The sequence below is a fragment of the Bombus fervidus genome, chromosome 1 (assembly GCF_041682495.2).
Source record: "Bombus fervidus isolate BK054 chromosome 1, iyBomFerv1, whole genome shotgun sequence".
Taxonomy (NCBI): Eukaryota; Metazoa; Arthropoda; class Insecta; order Hymenoptera; family Apidae; genus Bombus; species Bombus fervidus.
This window is the reverse complement of record NC_091517.1, coordinates 19,534,061-19,557,260: the sequence shown is the minus strand read 5'-3', so window position 1 is coordinate 19,557,260 and position 23,200 is coordinate 19,534,061. Positions and strand designations below refer to the sequence as shown.

The 23,200-nt window shown below is 32.2% G+C and overlaps 1 protein-coding gene across 3 annotated transcripts; it reads right to left on the bottom strand.

Annotated features, from left to right (window-relative positions):
* Positions 1–6,674: 6,674 nt before the first annotated feature.
* LOC141445770 (uncharacterized) lies at positions 6,675–23,021 on the bottom strand. 3 transcript variants are annotated; one of them, XR_012453373.1, is made up of 3 exons: positions 22,697–22,988; positions 13,699–13,786; positions 6,675–6,785 (listed from the first exon to the last, which is right to left on the bottom strand). XR_012453373.1 is itself a non-coding variant. In XM_074111737.1 (3 exons), the coding sequence occupies exons 1-3, from the start codon at positions 14,100–14,102 to the stop codon at positions 6,745–6,747; spliced, it is 303 nt and encodes a 100-aa protein (XP_073967838.1). In that variant the 5' UTR covers positions 14,103–14,283; the 3' UTR covers positions 6,675–6,744. The 3 variants fall into 3 exon arrangements, 1 of the variants encoding a protein (XP_073967838.1); XM_074111737.1 differs by lacking the exon at positions 22,697–22,988 and adding an exon at positions 13,929–14,283; XR_012453372.1 differs by lacking the exon at positions 13,699–13,786 and having other exon boundaries at positions 22,697–23,021.
* Between the last annotated feature and the right edge of the window lie 179 nt (positions 23,022–23,200).

Here is a 23,200-nt window from a genome sequence, read left to right as displayed (position 1 = left end):
AATCAGTCCATTCGTCGATACCGTCACCATCGCTATCGTAATCTATATTACTTGAACAAATTCTATATCTTGATTGAAAAATCACATATTTTAACGAACTTTCTTATTATTTTTTTTCTTTCTTTTTTTGTTTCATTATTGTAATTGACAGTTTCCAAAATGTACTATAGTTTGACAATAGATTAATAATATTTAATAGTATATATACATACATCATATTTTTGAGGATATTGTAGTAAAATAATCATAGAAAATTTTATAGAAAACCTTCAAGTAATAAAGCGTGGAAGGTTATTATTTTAACTTGTAATTGTAATGTAATTTAAAAGTAAAATTTAAGAAAAGTCTATGACATATAAGAGCAAAAAGGATTTCTTCGTGAACGTGAAGTAACTCAGAAGTACAGCCGTGGCAGGAACATAGTCTTACAAGGGGAAGAATCTCGCTGGGAGCTCGACGACGTCACATCAAGCGAAAATTCAATAAAGCGATTACTAACCGTATTACCAGCGGCAATCGTGTTATAGCAATTCGTAAATAAGTTAGTCTTCTATTTGCAGAAACGTTGCTGGCAATATCGTCACACTCTTGATTACGTCAGTACTATCAATTGGTCTTGGAAGAAAGTTCCTTTATGTACTTTTGCCCAGGGCGTTCCAACAAATGAATTCAAGTTCTGAATCTCTTTCTCTTATATCATGAATTTATAACGATATTTCTTTAAACTTAAAATGATCATAATGAATGTATTTACGGACGATGACTTGTATCTCGTTCGACTTCAACTAATTAGTGTTCCAGTTACTTTGGATGTTATGAAATGTTGTATAACCAAAGACTTGTTTTCTCTTTTGTTAGTTACATAAGAGAAGACTGAACCATTGTATCGCTCAAATAGATTACCTGATTCGCTTAACGTATTTTTACTTCCGACGAACTAAACAAGACCAGGAAGAATATAAGGATTAATAGAGAAACGTCTAAAATACACAGAAATAGATTTCGTAAAAGCACTAGCACGTAATTTGTCTTTATAATTTTATTTATGTACAGTAAAATAACATGTATTCAGTTTCATGAAATATAATTGACATTTGGAAGCATTCATGTAAATGTATACCTCACGTTAATTAATAATTTAACAATACGCCATGGCAACGTATCGTTTTCGTTTCTTCCTTTGTCTCGTTATGCACGGGAACGAATGTGTAAATAAAGACGTATAATTAACGATAATATATGGCAGCAAGTATAATAATTGTTGGAAAAGGAGGATATCGATGAAATGATTGTGGGTGATTTCAATATATCGGTAAATAAACTTTAATAGACATTGCTGACAAACTCGGTATCGGTAAAGTCGTGTCGATGAAATTATTGTCCGTAATTTAAAGATAACCCAATTTATTGATCTGTCTGGCTTCCTGCTCTGGCTATGGAGTTGTACGTCTCTCTATAAAATATATTCTATCTAGAAGGGCTGAAAAAGTTTACCTAGTCGAACTACACTGGACTGTAAATAAAAAAATTGAAACACAAAATCTACATGTTGTGAGTGCAACAGTTTAGATGGAAAGTTCGATAGAGCGGCTATGTATATTAGCCTGGAAGAAAGCTCGTGGCTTTGTAACGTTTCACATGCAACACGTAATTTTCCTAGCTGAAATAATCCTATTACAACGATATGACTTTTTATTAAGCTTAAAACACGAGAGTTTCGAAGCTGTACAGAGTCTCGCGAATGTGAAAGTTAGATTTCAACGTATTTTCATTTCTCATTTTATAATATCGAGGACATTGAACGTATTAATGGTTATTGTCTTACTCTGTAAGTACATCAAACAAGTACTTATGTAACACCAATGGAAACGGAAATAGCCGAGAATAATCGAGGATAATTCGAATACGCACCAGGTGATAATACAGTTTCTCACGAACCGTAATTGATTCGCAGAAGTGAATGCTACTTCTCGCGATTAGCAAAGTGTTTCGCAAAGAAAAAAAATGAAAATGATGGAAGGGTAGAGGAAAAATGGTGGCCTAGATCAAGTAATTTTATGCCAATAATACATCCATTATTCAGTTCGTTCATTTCCTATCGCGTAACAGATATTGGGATAACTGACAGAACAGGCGTATAAATCTCGCATCGCTCGATCTGACTTCTCCCGATGGAAAAATATTCACTGGCCTGGGGAATGCTGTATCGCTAATTACGAATTTCTATTTTTCTAACGCGTTCCCATTTGTACAGAAGAGCAAGAAGATAATTATACTGCTGGATTGGTATTTCCATTTTATTAGAGATTAATTAACCCGAATAAATAAATAAAAGCTGATTCAAGGTGAATCGAAATTAAATTACTTTTTCAAACAGGCTATAAATAACCAACACTAATATTTTCGGTAATAAAACGTTTCACTTTTGAATAAAGTACACACAGTATCAACTGTAAGTAAATGATTTTGTTATTATATGATTTTTCTTAATCTAAATTAAATCCAGGAAGAAGAGCTTCCAATTCAATTGCATACCTTGTTAATTTATGAATTATATTCATTATCGTACGTACAAAAAGAAAGTTGACTGATTTAAAAATTCAAAGGATAGAACTTTCGAACTTACGATTTGAAACAGATTCGGTCCAATGGTTTAATTTGCCACTTAATTGAATTCTCTGGTAAGTTCAGTGAACTGTAGACTTTCGATGTGTTCTGCATTCAAAGGCAAGACTTTCTTCACCTTCCTCTTTCTTTCTGTTACAACCTTAAGTAACTGACCTGTTAATTCGACGATGTATTTATATGCTTGTAAAAGATTCAGACGACTTCGGTGCATTAAATTCGCAATTTAGCCATCACGAATTTCTCGATCAATACGTAGTTCGAGAGAAATAAAAGATAATTAATTTTTCAATACAACGATCGAAATTTTCGATGAAGAAAAATTTATGAATTTCTTATGAACGTCTGCTATTGCATTTAGCATTTTTATAATAAAAGCATTTTTTATAATAAAAAACATTTATAATAAAATATTAAAGCACACACACATGCTAAATGACATACACAGCTATGATTCTCGTTCTATCATATTATAAAGCAATGAATAAATTTTTCGTAATAAATGCAATTTCATACCAAATCTTTATTAAAAAATTTAACTTTTATTCGCATTAAATTTATTTAATATCTGAATATGTAATTTTAATAGTTATTAAATTTTTACATCTTAACTTGTATATTTATTAATATCAGTATTCTGACGAATATGTAACGAAATATACAAACAATTTTATTTTTCTTATAAGATGTCTCATATTTCTTACTTATTTTATGCTTCTTGTACGAAACTACTTACCAGTCGCATGAATGCTAGGTTTTACTACTCAGAAACGGAGAGACATAAATGTAAATATACGCTATTTCGCGTGGAAAAACGTTAGATACGTTAACCAAAAGGAATATTATATCTGACATATATAAAAGTCATAGCGCAGCTATTTATACACTCGAAATATTTCTTTTTGTACAAAATATTTTATCTGCTGAATTCTCATTATAAATGTAGGTCTATTTCCTTTGAAAAAACTCCATTTAAATATTACGATTAGCAAAGTACTCTTAGAAAAGTATCAAAACGAGACGCTAAAGGAAACTTTTAATAAAGCACAAATGATTATTTCAATTCTAATTCTGTTAAATTTTAACTGAATCATTTATAAATCGAACCGGAGTATAAAATTTTATTACATAAAAATCATAAAGTTGAAAGTTAGAAACAAATAACAAATGATTAACCTAGTTTCGTTAAAAGGCACCTGTACGCCGATCCGCGTAATAAGTTCGGCACTCCAATTATTATAAAGTATGTATCCTTAAGAGATTTTTTGCGCAAGCGCAAGATACTTTTTATACGTTCAACTAAATAAATGAAACATGATTTTCAATATTTCTTCTTGTAGAACTTATAACAACGTGATTGTTTCACGAATATTTTCGCAAACACTTCTACAATGATGCGTAGAAGTCTTCTTTTCTAATTAATAATTTCAGCATTTCTTTGAACAGTTTCGTTACGATGAAAAGATATATAAAGCTTACAACGTACTTGTTTAAGAACAGAACTTCGAATTTATACTCAGCAGGTATGTTAGTCTTTCTAAAATTCAAGATGAGTTAGATGAATCGCCTATGCGTGCTTCAATGATTAGCATGCAAGCGATTAACTTTAGTTTACTTTAATTTCTCATAGTTATATTAAACTTTTCTATTTGTATGAGCATATACTTACGGTGGGTAGATTACAATATGCACTATTGCACCATTTCGGTTCCGAATTGAAGCAATAGCAAACAATGCAAACCGAAGGCCCTGGTGTATACAATGCCCCATGTTTGATTTTAACCCCTTGGAAGTCAACGCAGGGATGCATCCCGGGCTCTGAAAACGATTCCCAACATAAATATCTTCGCTACTCAACAGTCGTACGCGCAGTAACGTTAACCGTTTTAGCGTCACGTAGCACGATCGCGCCGTCCACGTACTGTGGTGAACTATGTCGTGATGTTTGGTCACGATCGTCAATTCGCAACATGCTCGGTTCCGAACATATTTCGCCGCAAGTCATATCAGAGTTTCCTCTCGTAATTACTTTTTTTTTTTTTTATTATTATTAAACGTAAACCAAATGAAAAAAAACTAATGTATAAATTAGCTCTTGAATTGGAAAATCAAATCTTGTATTATAGAATGTTATCACGCAAATAAAATGTAAAGCACGGATGTTTCGCAAACTTTTGAGTATTAAGTATAATGTTTCCGATATAACTGATGGAACGAAGCGCGAGCGCGTGGAATGGAATATTTCAACGAAACAAAAAAGAGCAGTGCGATTGCATCGATCAGCACTTTTCAATAAATGAACGAAGCGCTATCGCGCTGCATGTCGCAATCCAACACAGATTCTTAAAAATCCCTGATTCTAAAACGGTTAATAGCGTTATAAAAATGACCGTGCCAGGAAATTTTTATTCAACGAATCCGCATTGCGGCTGTCACGATGCTTCGTCAATGGGATTAAAACACCATTGAAATAGGATTTCTTATTATAGGGAGAGAGTTTTTATATCGTGTTTACTGTTTTACTTCACAGGTGTGCTTTAAAACGCTGTATGCGTTAAAACTCGAGGTCGAGCTATCTGATTTAATGTCGTTTGAAACTTAAAATAGCGTTTCAATGGTATAGGAATAATAGAAAGTTCGTTTAAAACTCAAAAGTATATATATGTACATATACGTTTCAATATAAATAGCAGATAATCTCAAGTAAAACAGTAAATTCGCGCTAGTAAAATGGTTTCAAAATGCTTGTCAAAAATCAAACGACTTGACTAATTAAGAATAGATGTAAGAGCTTAAAGGACAAGGGCATATAAGAGTATCAATTAAGTAACAAATTCACAGTGATAAAGAGGTTTCCACTCGCTCGAGCTCAAATAAATCGACTAATTTGAACAAAGCTTTAAATGCATGAGAAACGACACGCGTACTCGAGAACCACGAAAGTTCTACTCGGATGGATAAAAGCTTTTCTCTGACCTGATGTGTATACACGAGATACACGAATTTCGAATGCAGCTTGTATTAATTGAAATAATTGGTTGGTTCGATCAAATTAATCGATTTAGGCAAATCACTTTGAGTCCAATTACCGGATGTCATCGATATTACGTTGAAGTGGCGAAGACCGTGGGGCAAAGTAATTGATGCTTACTATAATTATTTGTTAATCGCGCGTGGTATCGGAGCGATTCGACCTTGTTCTAAAGCAAATCGTTACTAGGGTAGAGACGGGAATTAATAATTCTCGCGTCAATTGTTCGATCGTGTTCACAAATTCAAATACGGTTGAGTGGCGGAAACCATTTATAACATGTCTCGCACCATATAGGTTGCACACACGTCTCACGATGAGTTTTTCGTACTTCCACGCGTATATTCCCTGTGTTAAATATACCATAAAACATTTCATGAAATCGCGTATTCATGTCTAATTTCAGGAATTCTCTTTCCATAGGTATACGTTTTCCATATTATTTATTCCCCTTGTCAGTAAGCATTTTCACAATTTGTGATTAATACTGCTCTTGCAAGAACGTTAGATTTTTGACATTGTAGGATTTCGTACTTTCTCGCGTATATTCCCTGTGTTAAAGACACCATAAAATATTTCGTGAAATCGCGTATTCGTGTGTAATTTCAGGAATTCTCTTTCCATAGGTGTACGTTTTCCATATTATTTATTCCCCTTGTCAGTAAGCATTTTCACAATTTGTGATTAATACTGCTCGTGCAAGAACGTTAGATTTTTGACATTGTAGGATTTCACATGAAATAGTAATGTCTATATATTGACTAATTTATTAATTAATTAAATTCATATATATCAAGTTTCCATAATTTAGTAGTAATTTCATGTAACTATAGAATTTTGATACTATGAAAATGAAATATAAAACTTGATAAAAAAGGCACTTTATTAGGAAATGAGAATAATGGTGTTAATTATCCACTATCAACTTACGTTTCCTTATAACGGTGGAATAGATCATAATGCCTTGCAAGAGGAATAAAATTACGAAGATCTGCAAGTAGGTCATCTCCATTCTACGGAGTTCTTCAAAGCTGGGATGATGGAATGCAAGGGCAGATCTTCTACTACGGAGAATATATGAAGAGCACTTAAGTCACCTCTGTAGTCAATGTAGACAGAAAATATATATCTGCGAAAAAAATCAGAATCATCATTTACACATGGTTGGATCAATTTCGCGTGGGACTCGCCCAGATTGGACCTAATGGGGGATAATTGCCCAACTCACGAGCTTAACCAGCTTGCTTGATTCCCTGTAAATGCTTCAAATTGATGCTTGGATTCTTTTCAGATTAACAGGTTTTGCCCCACTCTCCCTCTTTCTCTCTATTTTTTTAGATCGACTTAGACAACATATTATTTTTCTTCTTTTCTTTTCTGTTGATTTTTTAAAACCCCAAATCGCTGATTATTATAGTTTATACATTCAATTACTTTGTAAGTCATAAGTACATGTTTGACAACGTTATTTTTCATTTCTCAGTTAAATTCCACAAAACCAAGAAATATATTTTCAACATGTTTTCACACGTACCTAAGCAAAGATCTCAAAAACGAGTTGCGGCATAATTTAAAGCGACAAATAGCACCGAGCGTCTCATTGTGGCAATGCACGCTTCGTCAGCCTTTTAAAAGCTCTCTCTCTTTCTGCTTTTTCCTCTCTTCCCTGCCTCTTCGTTTTTTTCTTAACAAGTAAAACCATTTTCGCGGGGACGAGAGCACAGAAATGACGTACTGGCAATTCTGTTTCACGATAATACAACCAGCCCGGTTTCAGTAAATTAAACTTAGCCCCAAGCTTTCATTTATCCCTTCCTTTCTTTCCTTTATTTTTCCCTTTTACATTGGTTTTGTGGTTTTCTAAGTTTCTACCACAATCAACCATGACTTTTCTCAATTTTATATGTTAGCCAAGAATTCATGGCAAAAGCGTGGACTGTAAAAATATTCGCAATTGTCAATAGCAACAAATGCGTTTTCTCAAATAGCAAATATTGAGAACGTACTCGCTGGCGAAACAGTTCACGAATAGTTCGTCCACTGCTTGTTATTTGTTTCAACACTGTTAGCAAACAAATTCATGAAACATACTGGCGTCACATAAAATTAACATAAATGCTTTGTGTATACTTGAGAGTTGAACTTCGGCTATTATACGTATATTATATACATATGCACGCAATTATATATGTGTGTATATATATATATATATATTCCATCGACTTTTGAAAATCTTTGATGTGATTTATTTGATGCGATGCGATCATCGTCAATCGGATAAATCAAATGATTCAAATTATAATACAAAAGAAAGTCAAAACTACTTACATTATTTTTATCAATTTTTATGTATTATTTGACGGAAGAAAATTTGCGTCTTCAAATTGATAAAATTTTCTTCCGTCAAATAATGCATAAAAATTGATAAAAATAATGTAAGTAGTTTTGACTTTCTTTTGTATTATAATTTGAATCATTTGATTTATCCGATTAACGAAGATGGCATCGCATTAAATAGATCATACCAGAGATTTTCAAAAGCCGATGGAATATTAAGAGCGGTTAAATATTTATAGATGTATTCTGTACGGTTAAAGCAACCACCTAGTGAATTATCGAGTTCCAGAAATGGTAAGCGGTAAACAGGACTGCGGCTATAAATTACTCCCTAATGTGTATATTAGAGGTGAATTTGATCATTTATCCTCATAACATGGAATAATCCTTTAAGCAGAAATCATATTTAACGATTTCTGTTTCACTGAATGCGAAAACTAAATAAATAGTAGAGAAAGTGTCATAGTAGAGAAATATTAGATTATTCCAAAAGTTTCTTTCGTTTTATGAGAAAGTAATAGATGTACAACGTTTTTTATTTTATATTATTTTATTCGATTACGTGTGATCCACCTTTTTCCAATTTAATATAAAATAATATAAAACAAAAAATGTTGTGCATCTATCATTTCTTTATAAAATGAAAGATACTTTTAGGACAATCTAATAAAAATTTTCTTTTAATACATTATAAAAATAGATTGCTAAGCCTCTAGGAGATAAGAACGATATAATTACGATTAATAACAAATAAGTTGATTTAACGTAAGCCAGCTTTTGCTGAAAGCACTTATCTGAAAGTGTTTGCAAAACCATGATAACATAAATTTTCCTAAGTACTCCATTTAGTACTTAATCTATTTTGTAAATACTGCACGTGCTAGCCTTCAACGGATGCAATTTTAGCCAGTATGTTTCAAATTTAGCCGTATTAATTCCTTGTGATATAATTTTATTTATCTTCTACACGTTAATGTAATGTGACTTTTATATCTAATCGAAGTTATTTAAAATTTGTAGTATCTCATTCTTACTAGAAAAATATTAACAAATTAAAACAGTCTATTAACAGCCTAAGAAACTATTGAATTCAAATGATTAATATTCTTTAACAATATGCACTCCACGACGTTTATCGAGAAAAGTACGTGGTATAATGGTTAAACTTTCAATTCATATACATATATCGTTTATAAAAAAATAGTCATTCGTTGTATGGTAATTTAAACGAACTGTCTAATACTTTTGTCATCTGTGATACTCTATAAATTCTCATAACGTAACTAATGCGTAACTTTCTGTAATGTATTAACATTGTATAGATATATATGTATATATTTCGACATTGAGCAACTAATTAATGCCAAATAAGCTTTAGTACATACTTCAAACACGTAACAAGATACTACCTTGAGTAACTCTCAAAAGCTGTAGAGCTCAGGTAGAATAACATCGACTCAGATGAATAACCATCTAACTTACCTTTGTTCTCATCGACGTCAGTGATTTGAAACCAAGTTATAAACTTCTTAGCCAATGTCCAGGGCAGTCAATATTATTTAACCGATCCTAGTGAGATGTAAAATGTAAAAAGGGGGGAAACAAAAAAAAAAAATGAAAAGCAGGGAAACAAAAAATTTTTGTTGAATTTTTCATTTTCTTGAAACTGGACGAGTTTCAGATTACTCGTCAAAATATTTGTAGCCAATGGGACCAGATTCGACGAACCACGCTTTAAAATTTTCAGAGAACTGTGATAATCCTCGAAATCAGTACGATTTGTCGATCCATCGCTTGATTAAAAAAATGGGACAGAATGGAGCTCACTGGTCAGTCTTTGAACTCCCAGTGGTACTTACGGCTCGTATACTCTGGGTTGAATGCTACAATGTAAGCCGAGCCAGCTCTAGGTAGCATTCGCGTGATTGTCGTCATCTATTATTCAGGCGTTATACATTCGCTAGACAAACAGTCTACCAGTTGACATTGTTTTCTGTCCCGAGTTCCAAAGCAATTATATTGCTTCGTGTAAAATCAAGTCTTGCAAAACTAAGGACAAGTTCTTGTTTGATCTTACACAATTATTGAAATTATTCAAATTAAACTAATGTAATCTAAGAAACAAGTAATGTCGTTATATATTATTTTATATAATAAACCATAGTTAGGATATAGAACATTTGTAGAAACATTTTAGAGGTGTATAATGCATAGTGGCACTATAGAGTTAATACTGTAACAGTATTCCACTATCATGGTTATGTTGGTAATATTCGAAACAAATCTGAAAATCTATATAGAAGTTACAAGATATTTAGCACGAGTACTGTGCATTACTGATATGAAGACAATCGCAACGAGATAAAGAAGGTACTGTTCTCTATTGCTCATCGCTACGTATTGCTGGTGGTAACAATGTATTATGCATACATATCTCGCAAAAATTATAAAAGTATCCAATGGGACCATTTTTAATATTTGATAATCGTGTCCCATTAAAGTTTCATCAACTTCTAAATAATTGAACACGACCACGCCCCTTAAGAATTAGGGGATGAAGTATACAATACAAATATGCTAGAGGAAATTTGTTAAAATGTACGGACAATCAAGTAATGGTCTTTAAAAGCAGCAAAGATTAAAATATTAACTGCGGATTTTCCTTGAATCGCAGCACGCGATATGAAATACAATTACTAAAGAGTACACTAGAGATGTCATATCCATAGGATACTCATGTTTGCCGGACCTCGAAACAAATTCTTAACCCAAATAGTCGACCTCAATATTCGAGAAATTTTGTGAAGCTCACGTCAATACCAATATGTACTGCTGTTGTCCTATCATTCCGTGATAAGCTGTATTGATTGCACTTCTGTTTCGCGAAATTAATTTATTCCGTACAAAAAGCGATAATAATCGAAAAGAGAAAAATGTATTACCGCCTTTCGTATCAATATGCACAAGCGCACACGATTTCACACGAGTATACACACTTGCAAATTTAACGAAGCGATCGGATTTAATTATTTTTCGATTTTTCACGCATCAAGTTCTACTTGTATATCGCACGTTGAAATGCGAGAACATACAAAATGTACGTATCAGTCTAAATACCTATTAACTTTAAACGTTATTTATTAATTAAACAGACCATTGTGTTGATTTTTACATTTTAAAAAATTATCATCTCTCGTTTGCTTCGTTTGAAATTTTTTAAATATCTACGTCCGCTGTAAGTCACAAATATCTATTTTATTTATTTAAATTTTAGATCAAATATTATAATTTATAAATATATAATTCATTTACATATACTTGTGATATCTGTTTTATAATTTTATATCATATATCTATTTATCTATTTTATCTGCATATCATTTTCATAGACAGAATTTGTAAAGGATGAAAAATTGTGATTCTATTTAAAAACGATCATGTCAGACCAAAATGATACGCGATACATATTTCAATTCAGATTTCACCATCGTGGTAAACGTTGCTATTGGAAACGTTTCACAATAGACGTCTTACAAGCGCTTGGGATGTCAGCCATATGTAAAGGCTTTACCACTGAATCGCGGCTGCCATTTAGTGATTAAGGTCGATCACTTGGAAATGTTAATCCGGCACAATGATGAACAATTCAACTAAGACGTTATTAAGACGTTATATAGTTGCACTTCAATTTCATTGATCTACTCTGGAAATAGACGTGCACAATACCACTTTAGACGTTTTAAATATTATTGATGGTTAAGGTTCGCATCTGCGCATCATCGTCTGCCTTTAACTTTTTTGCATGTTCTAATAATAGTCGACACATAAAGGCCACATATAATGGTTTTAAGCTTAGAAATTCACTGATTCAAAAGTTATACGTTTTTAAAGCTGGTATACCGTATTTAATATATGGCACACTGTCCTGTGGTTTAAATATTATTAATAAATTTTTAGTAAATTTTATTATTTATTTAAACATTACTATATTATGCTCAAAGCAGCGGAATATCGCTTTATTATTAATATGTGAATCGATCCGTCAAATAACATTTTGGAAAAAGATTAAAAAGAATATATAGTTCAATCAATACGTAGTACACACGTACTTCGTGTATTTTTCTATCTCTATAAAACAATATCCAGTCTATTTACGCTTACAGTATCGACAAAGATCTGTCTAACCGCACGAAATAAGTCATACACAGTAAACTAAACGTATAAATTCCAATAAAACTTTCTAAACAACTTTTGAACTTTTGAACTTTTGAATCTTAAACTAAGAACTGTTATATGTCATCTCTATCCATCGAATATTATCAGAAGATGCACAAGATAGAACAAGTTAAATAAAACAAGTGACAGGAAAAGAAGGTTAATCTTATCATTATTATTAACCAAGCTCAGACAAACTATAGGATTTCCAAATATTTAGTTTAGTAAAAAGAAAATATGAAAATGACAAATATATTCAAAGAGTAAAACAGAACCGTACACGATTGTAAAATCTCAAATCGTTATAACTCTTTAAATAGGAAAAATAGTACTACGTTTATATTGTATACTTTTAGTAAGAATATAAGAAATTTCGAAAAATTCCTTAATTCTTTTTACTATTCGTCTTGAAACACTCCATATGTTAAGCTTTTTTGTCGTTACACCTCTATCGTAGATGTAACGAATTCACTTAAACGATTCGAACATATGGCATGCGCGCGACAACGCCTACATTTAAATTTTAAATAAATGTTTTATACATTAAATATATTAACTTTCTTGCGCAATTTATTTTAATTTCTTACGATATGGAGGGTTTAATTAAATTTAAGATATCTATCTGAATCTTTTAAGTTTAAAAAAAGTTCTTTAAAAAATTACCATAACCTTTATAAAATGCAATCGTTCCTCCATTTTGTCTTATAAAATAGTCATTTAAATTCAAACTTTACCATCGTCTTAAAACATTCTATATTTTCCTCATCTTAAAAAATCTTCCTACAGAGAGATTTTTCGTATGTATATGATGCCATATGTTAAATTTCACATGGTTGATCGAATACATAGCGATGATGAAAAGTAACTAGAAACAACAAGCAACTATTGGCCAGGACAACCGGGGACTATGGTTGTCATTTCTGTGATGTGCGGCGACTAAGAAGAGTGAGTAACTAGCAACTACGAATGACAAATAACTGTATTATTTCTAAAAGGCAACTAACTTGCAAACAGTCCCCATTGGTGGTTTCTATTGCACGATACACCCCTTGAGCGTGGTTAAAGAATGTGGTCACCGCTGGATGGCGGTTTAACAACAGGCGATTCCGCCAATTCAAAGCTTGATATTATAAACTACCGAGAACCATTAAGTTGTTATCTAGTATCTAACTCCTGGAAGATCCTTTATAGTATGATACGACTTCATGATATTTTTATAGCGAGAAGATGAACAATGAACGACCTCTAGCAAGATGAATTTTTATTAAATGCTGCATGTGAGTTGCATGCCAGCTTACTAAAGAAACTTACCAAATGTGTGGCGTCCACATTGTATCCTCTAAACTAAAATACCTAATACTACATTGAAATACCTATTATAAGAAAGATGGTTTCGTACAAATCTACATTTTCTGAAAATGTATATCTTTAAAATTTTAAATTTTCCTTAGAAAATTTACAATTACCGTACAAAAACACATAAAACTTACATGAAAAGTAAGTCGAATTCATGTTTATATTAACCCTTGTGCTTAGCAGTCGATGCCAAGCACTCAATTCCCTCCAAACAACGAAGAACTGAAACAAGAATTTTAAAGTTCGTGACGAGGTAAAGGTAGCAACATGAACCATTTATCACACAATGAAGCTGTATGTGTAGAATGGACGTCGCGAATGAGATGACGTGAAACGAGAAGACAAAAAAAAACCATAGACCGACCCGACTATACGCTGCCAACAGGCAAACAACGACTGGGACTATCTGAAACGAACTCTGCCGCAGTATGAGCACAGGCTGTGTTCGCGGGTCGATCGAACACATTCTGTGCCTCTCCTCGGCAACGGCGTCAAAGCCAACCTCGACGACCGCAACACACTGATGCACCAGCAACATCAACCACTGGTCTTTCCTTTTTCACGCCATACTACACCACCATCTGTGATACCATTTCAAAGACCGTAATCAAAGCATTAAGTGCTGGATTAAAGCGATACGATAATATCCCAATATTCGTCCGTAAATGCTACCATATAGATGTTTAATCAATCGTTATTTTGCTCCGAATCATTTACTCGAATAATTACAGCGCACTCCATAAAAAGATTCCATTTTTCATCGATATGAATATAATTTGTATAAATATAAGTATATATATATATATATTAATATATATTTCGAATATAATAATTAAATATATTGTATAAATATAACACGATACAATTTGTAACAAATATTTATAATTTATCATTTAAAATATTACATAATTCGTTGCAAATACCTTTCTGCCACGTAATGGCTGCGGAATTTCGAACGAAACTAAAAACGTAGAATATCTAGAAACTAGACTCACCACACGATGAATTACGACGACATTCGCCAAAATATTTGTAATTTATAATTTAAAATATTACATACTTCGTTGGAAATATTTTTCGGTCGCGTAATGGCGGCGGAATTTCGAACGAAACAAAAAACGTAGAATATCTAGAAACTAGACTCACCACACGATGAATTACGATGATACTCGTAAAAATATTTATAATTTCTACTGTAAAATACTTATAATTCGTTGGAAATATTTTTCTGTCACGGCTGTCACACTGCAATTTCGAGCGAAACGAAAAAAGTAGAATATTTAGAAATTAGATTCACCACACGATAAATCACCATGATACTCGTAAAGGTATTTATAATTTCTACTGTTAAATACTTATAGTTCGTTGGAAATATTTTTCTGTCACGGCTGTCACACTGCAATTTCGAGCGAAACGAAAAACGTAGAATATTTAGAAATTAGACTCACCACACGATAAATCACGATGATACTCGTAGAAATATTTATAATTTCTACTGTAAAATACTTATAATTCGTTGGAAATATTTTTCTGTCACTGCTCTCACACTGCAATTTCGAGCGAAACGAAAAACGTAGAATATTTAGAAATTAGACTCACCACACGATAAATTACGATGATACTCGTAGAAATATTTATAATTTCTACTGTAAAATACTTATAATTCGTTGAAAATATTTTTCTGTCACGGCTGTCACACTGCAATTTCGAGCGAAACGAAAAACGTAGAATATTTAGAAATTAGACTCACCACACGATAAATCACGATGATACTCGTAGAAATATTTATAATTTCTACTGTAAAATACTTATAATTCGTTGGAAATATTTTTCTGTCACGGCTATCAAACTGCAATTTCGAGCGAAACGAAAAACGTAGAATATTTAGAAATTAGACTCACCACACGATAAATCACGATGATACTCGTAGAAATATTTATAATTTCTACTGTAAAATACTTATAATTCGTTGGAAATATTTTTCTGTCACTGCTCTCACACTGCAATTTCGAGCGAAACGAAAAACGTAGAATATTTAGAAATTAGACACGCCACACGATAAATCACGATGATACTCGTAAAAATATTTATAATTTCTACTGTAAAATACTTATAATTCGTTGGAAATATTTTTCTGTCACGGCTGTCACACTGCAATTTCGAGCGAAACGAAAAACGTAGAATATTTAGAAATTAGACTCACCACACGATAAATCACGATGATACTCGTAGAAATATTTATAATTTCTACTGTAAAATACTTATAATTCGTTGGAAATATTTTTCTGTCACTGCTCTCACACTGCAATTTCGAGCGAAACGAAAAACGTAGAATATTTAGAAATTAGACTCACCACACGATAAATTACGATGATACTCGTAGAAATATTTATAATTTCTACTGTAAAATACTTATAATTCGTTGAAAATATTTTTCTGTCACGGCTGTCACACTGCAATTTCGAGCGAAACGAAAAACGTAGAATATTTAGAAATTAGACTCACCACACGATAAATCACGATGATACTCGTAGAAATATTTATAATTTCTACTGTAAAATACTTATAATTCGTTGGAAATATTTTTCTGTCACGGCTGTCACACTGCAATTTCGAGCGAAACGAAAAACGTAGAATATTTAGAAATTAGACTCACCACACGATAAATCACGATGATACTCGTAGAAATATTTATAATTTCTACTGTAAAATACTTATAATTCGTTGGAAATATTTTTCTGTCACGGCTATCAAACTGCAATTTCGAGCGAAACGAAAAACGTAGAATATTTAGAAATTAGACTCACCACACGATAAATCACGATGATACTCGTAGAAATATTTATAATTTCTACTGTAAAATACTTATAATTCGTTGGAAATATTTTTCTGTCACTGCTCTCACACTGCAATTTCGAGCGAAACGAAAAACGTAGAATATTTAGAAATTAGACACGCCACACGATAAATCACGATGATACTCGTAAAAATATTTATAATTTCTACTGTAAAATACTTATAATTCGTTGGAAATATTTTTCTGTCACGGCTGTCACACTGCAATTTCGAGCGAAACGAAAAACATAGAATATTTAGAAATTAGACTCACCACACGATAAATCACGATGATACTCGTAGAAATATTTATAATTTTCACTGTAAAATACTTATAATTCGTTGGAAATATTTTTCTGTCACGGCTATCACACTGCAATTTCGAGCGAAACGAAAAACGTAGAATATTTAGAAATTAGACTCGCCACACGATAAATCACGATGATACTCGTAAAAATATTTATAATTTCTACTGTAAAATACTTATAATTCGTTGAAAATATTTTTCTGTCACGGCTGTCACACTGCTATTTCGAGCGAAACCAAAAACGTAGAATATTTAGAAATTAGATTCACCACACGATAAATCATCATGATACTTGTAAAAGTATTTATAATTTCTACTGTTAAATACTTATAATTCGTTGGAAATATTTTTCTGTCACGGCTATCACACTGCAATTTCGAGCGAAACGAAAAACATAGAATATTTAGAAATTAGACTCGCCACACGATAAATCACGATGATACTCGTAAAAATATTTATAATTTTTACTGTAAAATACTTATAATTCGTTGGAAATATTTTTCTGTCACGGCTATCACACTGCAATTTCGAGCGAAACGAGAAACGTAGAATATTTAGAAATTAGACTCGCCACACGATAAATCACCATGATACTCGTAAAAATATTTATAGTTTCTACTGTAAAATACTTATAATTCGTTGGAAATATTTTTCTGTCACGGCTGTCACACTGCAATTTCGAGCGAAACGAAAAACGTAGAATATTTAGAAATTAGATTCACCACACGATATATCACGATGATACGCGTAAAAATATTTATAATTTCTACTGTAAAATACTTATAATTCGTTGGAAATATTTTTCTGTCACGGCTGTCACACTGCAATTTCGAGCGAAACGAAAAACATAGAATATTTAGAAATTAGACTCGCCACACGATAAATCACGATGATACTCGTAAAAATATTTATAATTTTCACTGTAAAATACTTATAATTCGTTGGAAATATTTTTCTGTCACGGCTATCACACTGCAATTTCGAGCGAAACGAAAAACGTAGAATATTTAGAAATTAGACTCACCACACGATATATCACGATGATACGCGTAAAAATATTTATAATTTTCACTGTAAAATACTTATAATTCGTTGGAAATATTTTTCTGTCACGGCTATCACACTGCAATTTCGAGCGAAACGAAAAACGTAGAATATTTAGAAATTAGACTCGCCACACGATAAATCACGATGATACTCGTAAAAATATTTATAATTTCTACTGTAAAATACTTATAATTCGTTGAAAATATTTTTCTGTCACGGCTGTCACACTGCTATTTCGAGCGAAACGAAAAACGTAGAATATTTAGAAATTAGATTCACCACACGATAAATCACCATGATACTCGTAAAGGTATTTATAATTTCTACTGTTAAATACTTATAATTCGTTGGAAATATTTTTCTGTCACGGCTATCACACTGCAATTTCGAGCGAAACGAAAAACATAGAATATTTAGAAATTAGACTCGCCACACGATAAATCACGATGATACTCGTAAAAATATTTATAATTTTTACTGTAAAATACTTATAATTCGTTGGAAATATTTTTCTGTCACGGCTATCACACTGCAATTTCGAGCGAAACGAAAAACGTAGAATATTTAGAAATTAGACACGCCACACGATAAATCACGATGATACTCGTAAAAATATTTATAATTTCTACTGTAAAATACTTATAATTCGTTGAAAATATTTTTCTGTCACTGCTCTCACACTGCAATTTCGAGCGAAACGAAAAACGTAGAATATTTAGAAATTAGATTCACCACACGATATATCACGATGATACGCGTAAAAATATTTATAATTTCTACTGTAAAATACTTATAATTCGTTGGAAATATTTTTCTGTCACGGCTGTCACACTGCAATTTCGAGCGAAACGAAAAACATAGAATATTTAGAAATTAGACTCGCCACACGATAAATCACGATGATACTCGTAAAAATATTTATAATTTTCACTGTAAAATACTTATAATTCGTTGGAAATATTTTTCTGTCACGGCTATCACACTGCAATTTCGAGCGAAACGAAAAACGTAGAATATTTAGAAATTAGACTCGCCACACGATAAATCACGATGATACTCGTAAAAATATTTATAATTTCTACTGTAAAATACTTATAATTCGTTGAAAATATTTTTCTGTCACGGCTGTCACACTGCTATTTCGAGCGAAACGAAAAACGTAGAATATTTAGAAATTAGATTCACCACACGATAAATCACCATGATACTCGTAAAAGTATTTATAATTTCTACTGTTAAATACTTATAATTCGTTGGAAATATTTTTCTGTCACGGCTATCACACTGCAATTTCGAGCGAAACGAAAAACATAGAATATTTAGAAATTAGACTCGCCACACGATAAATCACGATGATACTCGTAAAAATATTTATAATTTTTACTGTAAAATACTTATAATTCGTTGGAAATATTTTTCTGTCACGGCTGTCACACTGCAATTTCGAGCGAAACGAAAAACGTAGAATATTTAGAAATTAGACACGCCACACGATAAATCACGATGATACTCGTAAAAATATTTATAATTTCTACTGTAAAATACTTATAATTCGTTGAAAATATTTTTCTGTCACTGCTCTCACACTGCAATTTCGAGCGAAACGAAAAACGTAGAATATTTAGAAATTAGATTCACCACACGATATATCACGATGATACGCGTAAAAATATTTATAATTTCTACTGTAAAATACTTATAATTCGTTGGAAATATTTTTCTGTCACGGCTGTCACACTGCAATTTCGAGCGAAACGAAAAACATAGAATATTTAGAAATTAGACTCGCCACACGATAAATCACGATGATACTCGTAAAAATATTTATAATTTTCACTGTAAAATACTTATAATTCGTTGGAAATATTTTTCTGTCACGGCTATCACACTGCAATTTCGAGCGAAACGAAAAACGTAGAATATTTAGAAATTAGACTCGCCACACGATAAATCACGATGATACTCGTAAAAATATTTATAATTTCTACTGTAAAATACTTATAATTCGTTGAAAATATTTTTCTGTCACTGCTCTCACACTGCAATTTCGAGCGAAACGAAAAACGTAGAATATTTAGAAATTAGATTCACCACACGATATATCACGATGATACGCGTAAAAATATTTATAATTTCTACTGTAAAATACTTATAATTCGTTGGAAATATTTTTCTGTCACGGCTATCACACTGCAATTTCGAGCGAAACGAAAAACATAGAATATTTAGAAATTAGACTCGCCACACGATAAATCACGATGATACTCGTAAAAATATTTACAATTTCTACTGTTAAATACTTATAATTCGTTGGAAATATTTTTCTGTCACGGCTATCACACTGCAATTTCGAGCGAAACGAAAAACATAGAATATTTAGAAATTAGACTCGCCACACGATAAATCACGATGATACTCGTAAAAATATTTACAATTTCTACTGTAAAATACTTATAATTCGTTGGAAATATTTTTCTGTCACTGCTCTCACACTGCAATTTCGAGCGAAACGAAAAACGTAGAATATTTAGAAATTAGATTCACCACACGATAAATCACGATGATACTCGTAAAAATATTTATAATTTCTACTGTAAAATACTTATAATTCGTTGGAAATATTTTTCTGTCACGGCTATCACACTGCAATTTCGAGCGAAACGAAAAACGTAGAATATTTAGAAATTAGACTCGCCACACGATAAATTACGATGATACTCGTAAAAATATTTATAATTTCTACTGTAAAATACTTATAATTCGTCGGAAATATTTTTCTGTCACGGCTATCACACTGCAATTTCGAGCGAAACGAAAAACATAGAATATTTAGAAATTAGACTCGCCACACGATAAATCACGATGATACTCGTAAAAATATTTATAGTTTCTACTGTAAAATACTTATAATTCGTTGGAAATATTTTTCTGTCACGGCTGTCACACTGCAATTTCGAGCGAAACGAAAAACATAGAATATTTAGAAATTAGACTCGCCACACGATAAATCACCATGATACTCGTAAAAATATTTATAGTTTCTACTGTAAAATACTTATAATTCGTTGGAAATATTTTTCTGTCACGGCTGTCACACTGCAATTTCGAGCGAAACGAAAAACATAGAATATTTAGAAATTAGACTCGCCACACGATAAATCACCATGATACTCGTAAAAATATTTATAATTTCTACTGTAAAATACTTATAATTCGTTGGAAATATTTTTCTGTCACGGCTGTCACAGTGCAACTTCGAGCGAAACGAAAAACGTAGAATATTTAGAAATTAGACTCGCCACACGATAAATTACGATGATACTCGTAAAAATATTTATAATTTCTACTGTAGAATATTTATAATTCGTTGGAAATATTTTTCTGTCACGGCTATGACAGTGCAACTTCGAGCGAAACGAAAAACGTAGAATATTTAGAAATTGGACTCGCCACACGATAAATTACGATGATACTCGTAAAAATATTTATAATTTCTATTGTAAAATACTTATAATTCGTTGGAAATATTTTTCTGTCACGGCTATCACACTGCAATTTCGAGCGAAACGAAAAACGTAGAATATTTAGAAATTAGACTCGCCACACGATAAATCACGATGATACTCGTAAAAATATTTATAATTGGTACTGTAAAATACTTATAATTCGTTGGAAATATTTTTCTGTCACGGCTATCACAGTGCAACTTCGTGCGAAACGAAAAACGTAGAATATTTAGCAATTAGACTCGCCACACGATAAATCACGATGATATTCACAAAAATATTTATAATTTTTACTGTAAATTACTTATAATTCGTTGCGAATATTTTTCTATCAGGGCTATGACGGTGCAATTTCGAGCGAAACGAAAAACGTGGAATATTTAGAAAGTAGACTCACCCCACACGATAAATCACGATAATATTCATAAAAAATAATCTACGTCTTCATTTATTAAAGCACAACGAACATATTCGAACTTTTCGAGAATAAACGATTTTTTCTATAACATCTATCGTGAGCTTCCCTTACTTTAACTATAAAAACCGACAACGAAACTTATAGAAGCTTCCGCGGTGGAATACCAAGGGGTATCTGGAAGTTGCGTAGTTAGCTTGACAGAGAATTTCAATGACCAAAGATGTAGAATATTTCGGAGAACGAAAATGGAAACTAAAACAGCGCGTCAAGTCAACTTTGGCGGAAACGGCTAAAGACGGAAAACGTCAAACTTCACTTTCACGAATTATTATTCAACACTTAATTGATTTTACCGTCGTACCACTTCAAAAATGGACGATTCTATTATGGTCACTTTGGGGGGTCAATGCAAAAAATAATTTTTCTTCATATTTATTCTTTTCCAGAAAAGCAAAGAAATATTCGAACGTCTTTTCTTATTTCTTCTCAATGTCAATTTCAATCTTTTTAAACGAAATAGAATCTGAACGATGAAAAATCTGTTCAAATGTTCTTCGTCGGATACTACGGTAAATTAAGAAACTTCAGAAATCCGTTAATAAACCGTAATTTTTTGCTTAAATGAGATAATAAACTCGTATATGTATTGGTTTTTAATAAAATAAATCAATATAACCAACCAATCTACACTCCTATATAGCGCACAAATCTTTAACAAAAGTAATAGAATGTCCCAAAAGTCTCCCAAGAGGGTCTTGACAACGAAAAAACCGAAAATATTACGGCCAAAAACGAATAATATTAGTTACGTATTTTAAAATTGACGACGATAAAGAACTTTAGATATTCTCCGAATTAATTTATAACAAATTCGCGTATATGATCGATAGCGACGTTATCGTACGTACCCCACAAATCGCGTAAAATTGCAATAATTTTAAAAAAATCCATATTCACGAAGTGAAAAATGATGATAAAACACGAAATAAACGTATAAAGTCGAATAATATTGTACTTACCAGTGATAATCGAAGTTTGGAACCGGAGGAGCTGCTCCGCGAAGAGTACCCGACCAGAGACCTTTGGTAAGTGACTACCTGGCCGCTGCCTATGGTGGAAATGTAATAGATATAAGTACAGAGCGCGTGAGCGAACTAAAAACGCAATAGAGGAATAGACGGTGAGAGACGGAGAGGTCCTTGTTTAATGACGCGCACTTGTACAGGAAATATGTAACAACGGTAAACGAGAGGCGTCAGTGTCCACTAGTGTGCATGCCTGATTAAACAAGGATAGGCAGCATCTATATGTAGCGTTTCTCCTTCCATTTTCATGTCGCATCCATCTTACCACACGGTACACATAGGACCCAGCTATTCTGCCATTATATTTGCATGCTGCTTATGTGTAAGACAAACATCACCATGACAACAAATCGTTTGTCTCTTGTTTGATGCTCAGTTTTCAACGTAGTTGAAGGTTCATTTTATAATCGAAACGAAGCGGACGAATTGATTTTAAAG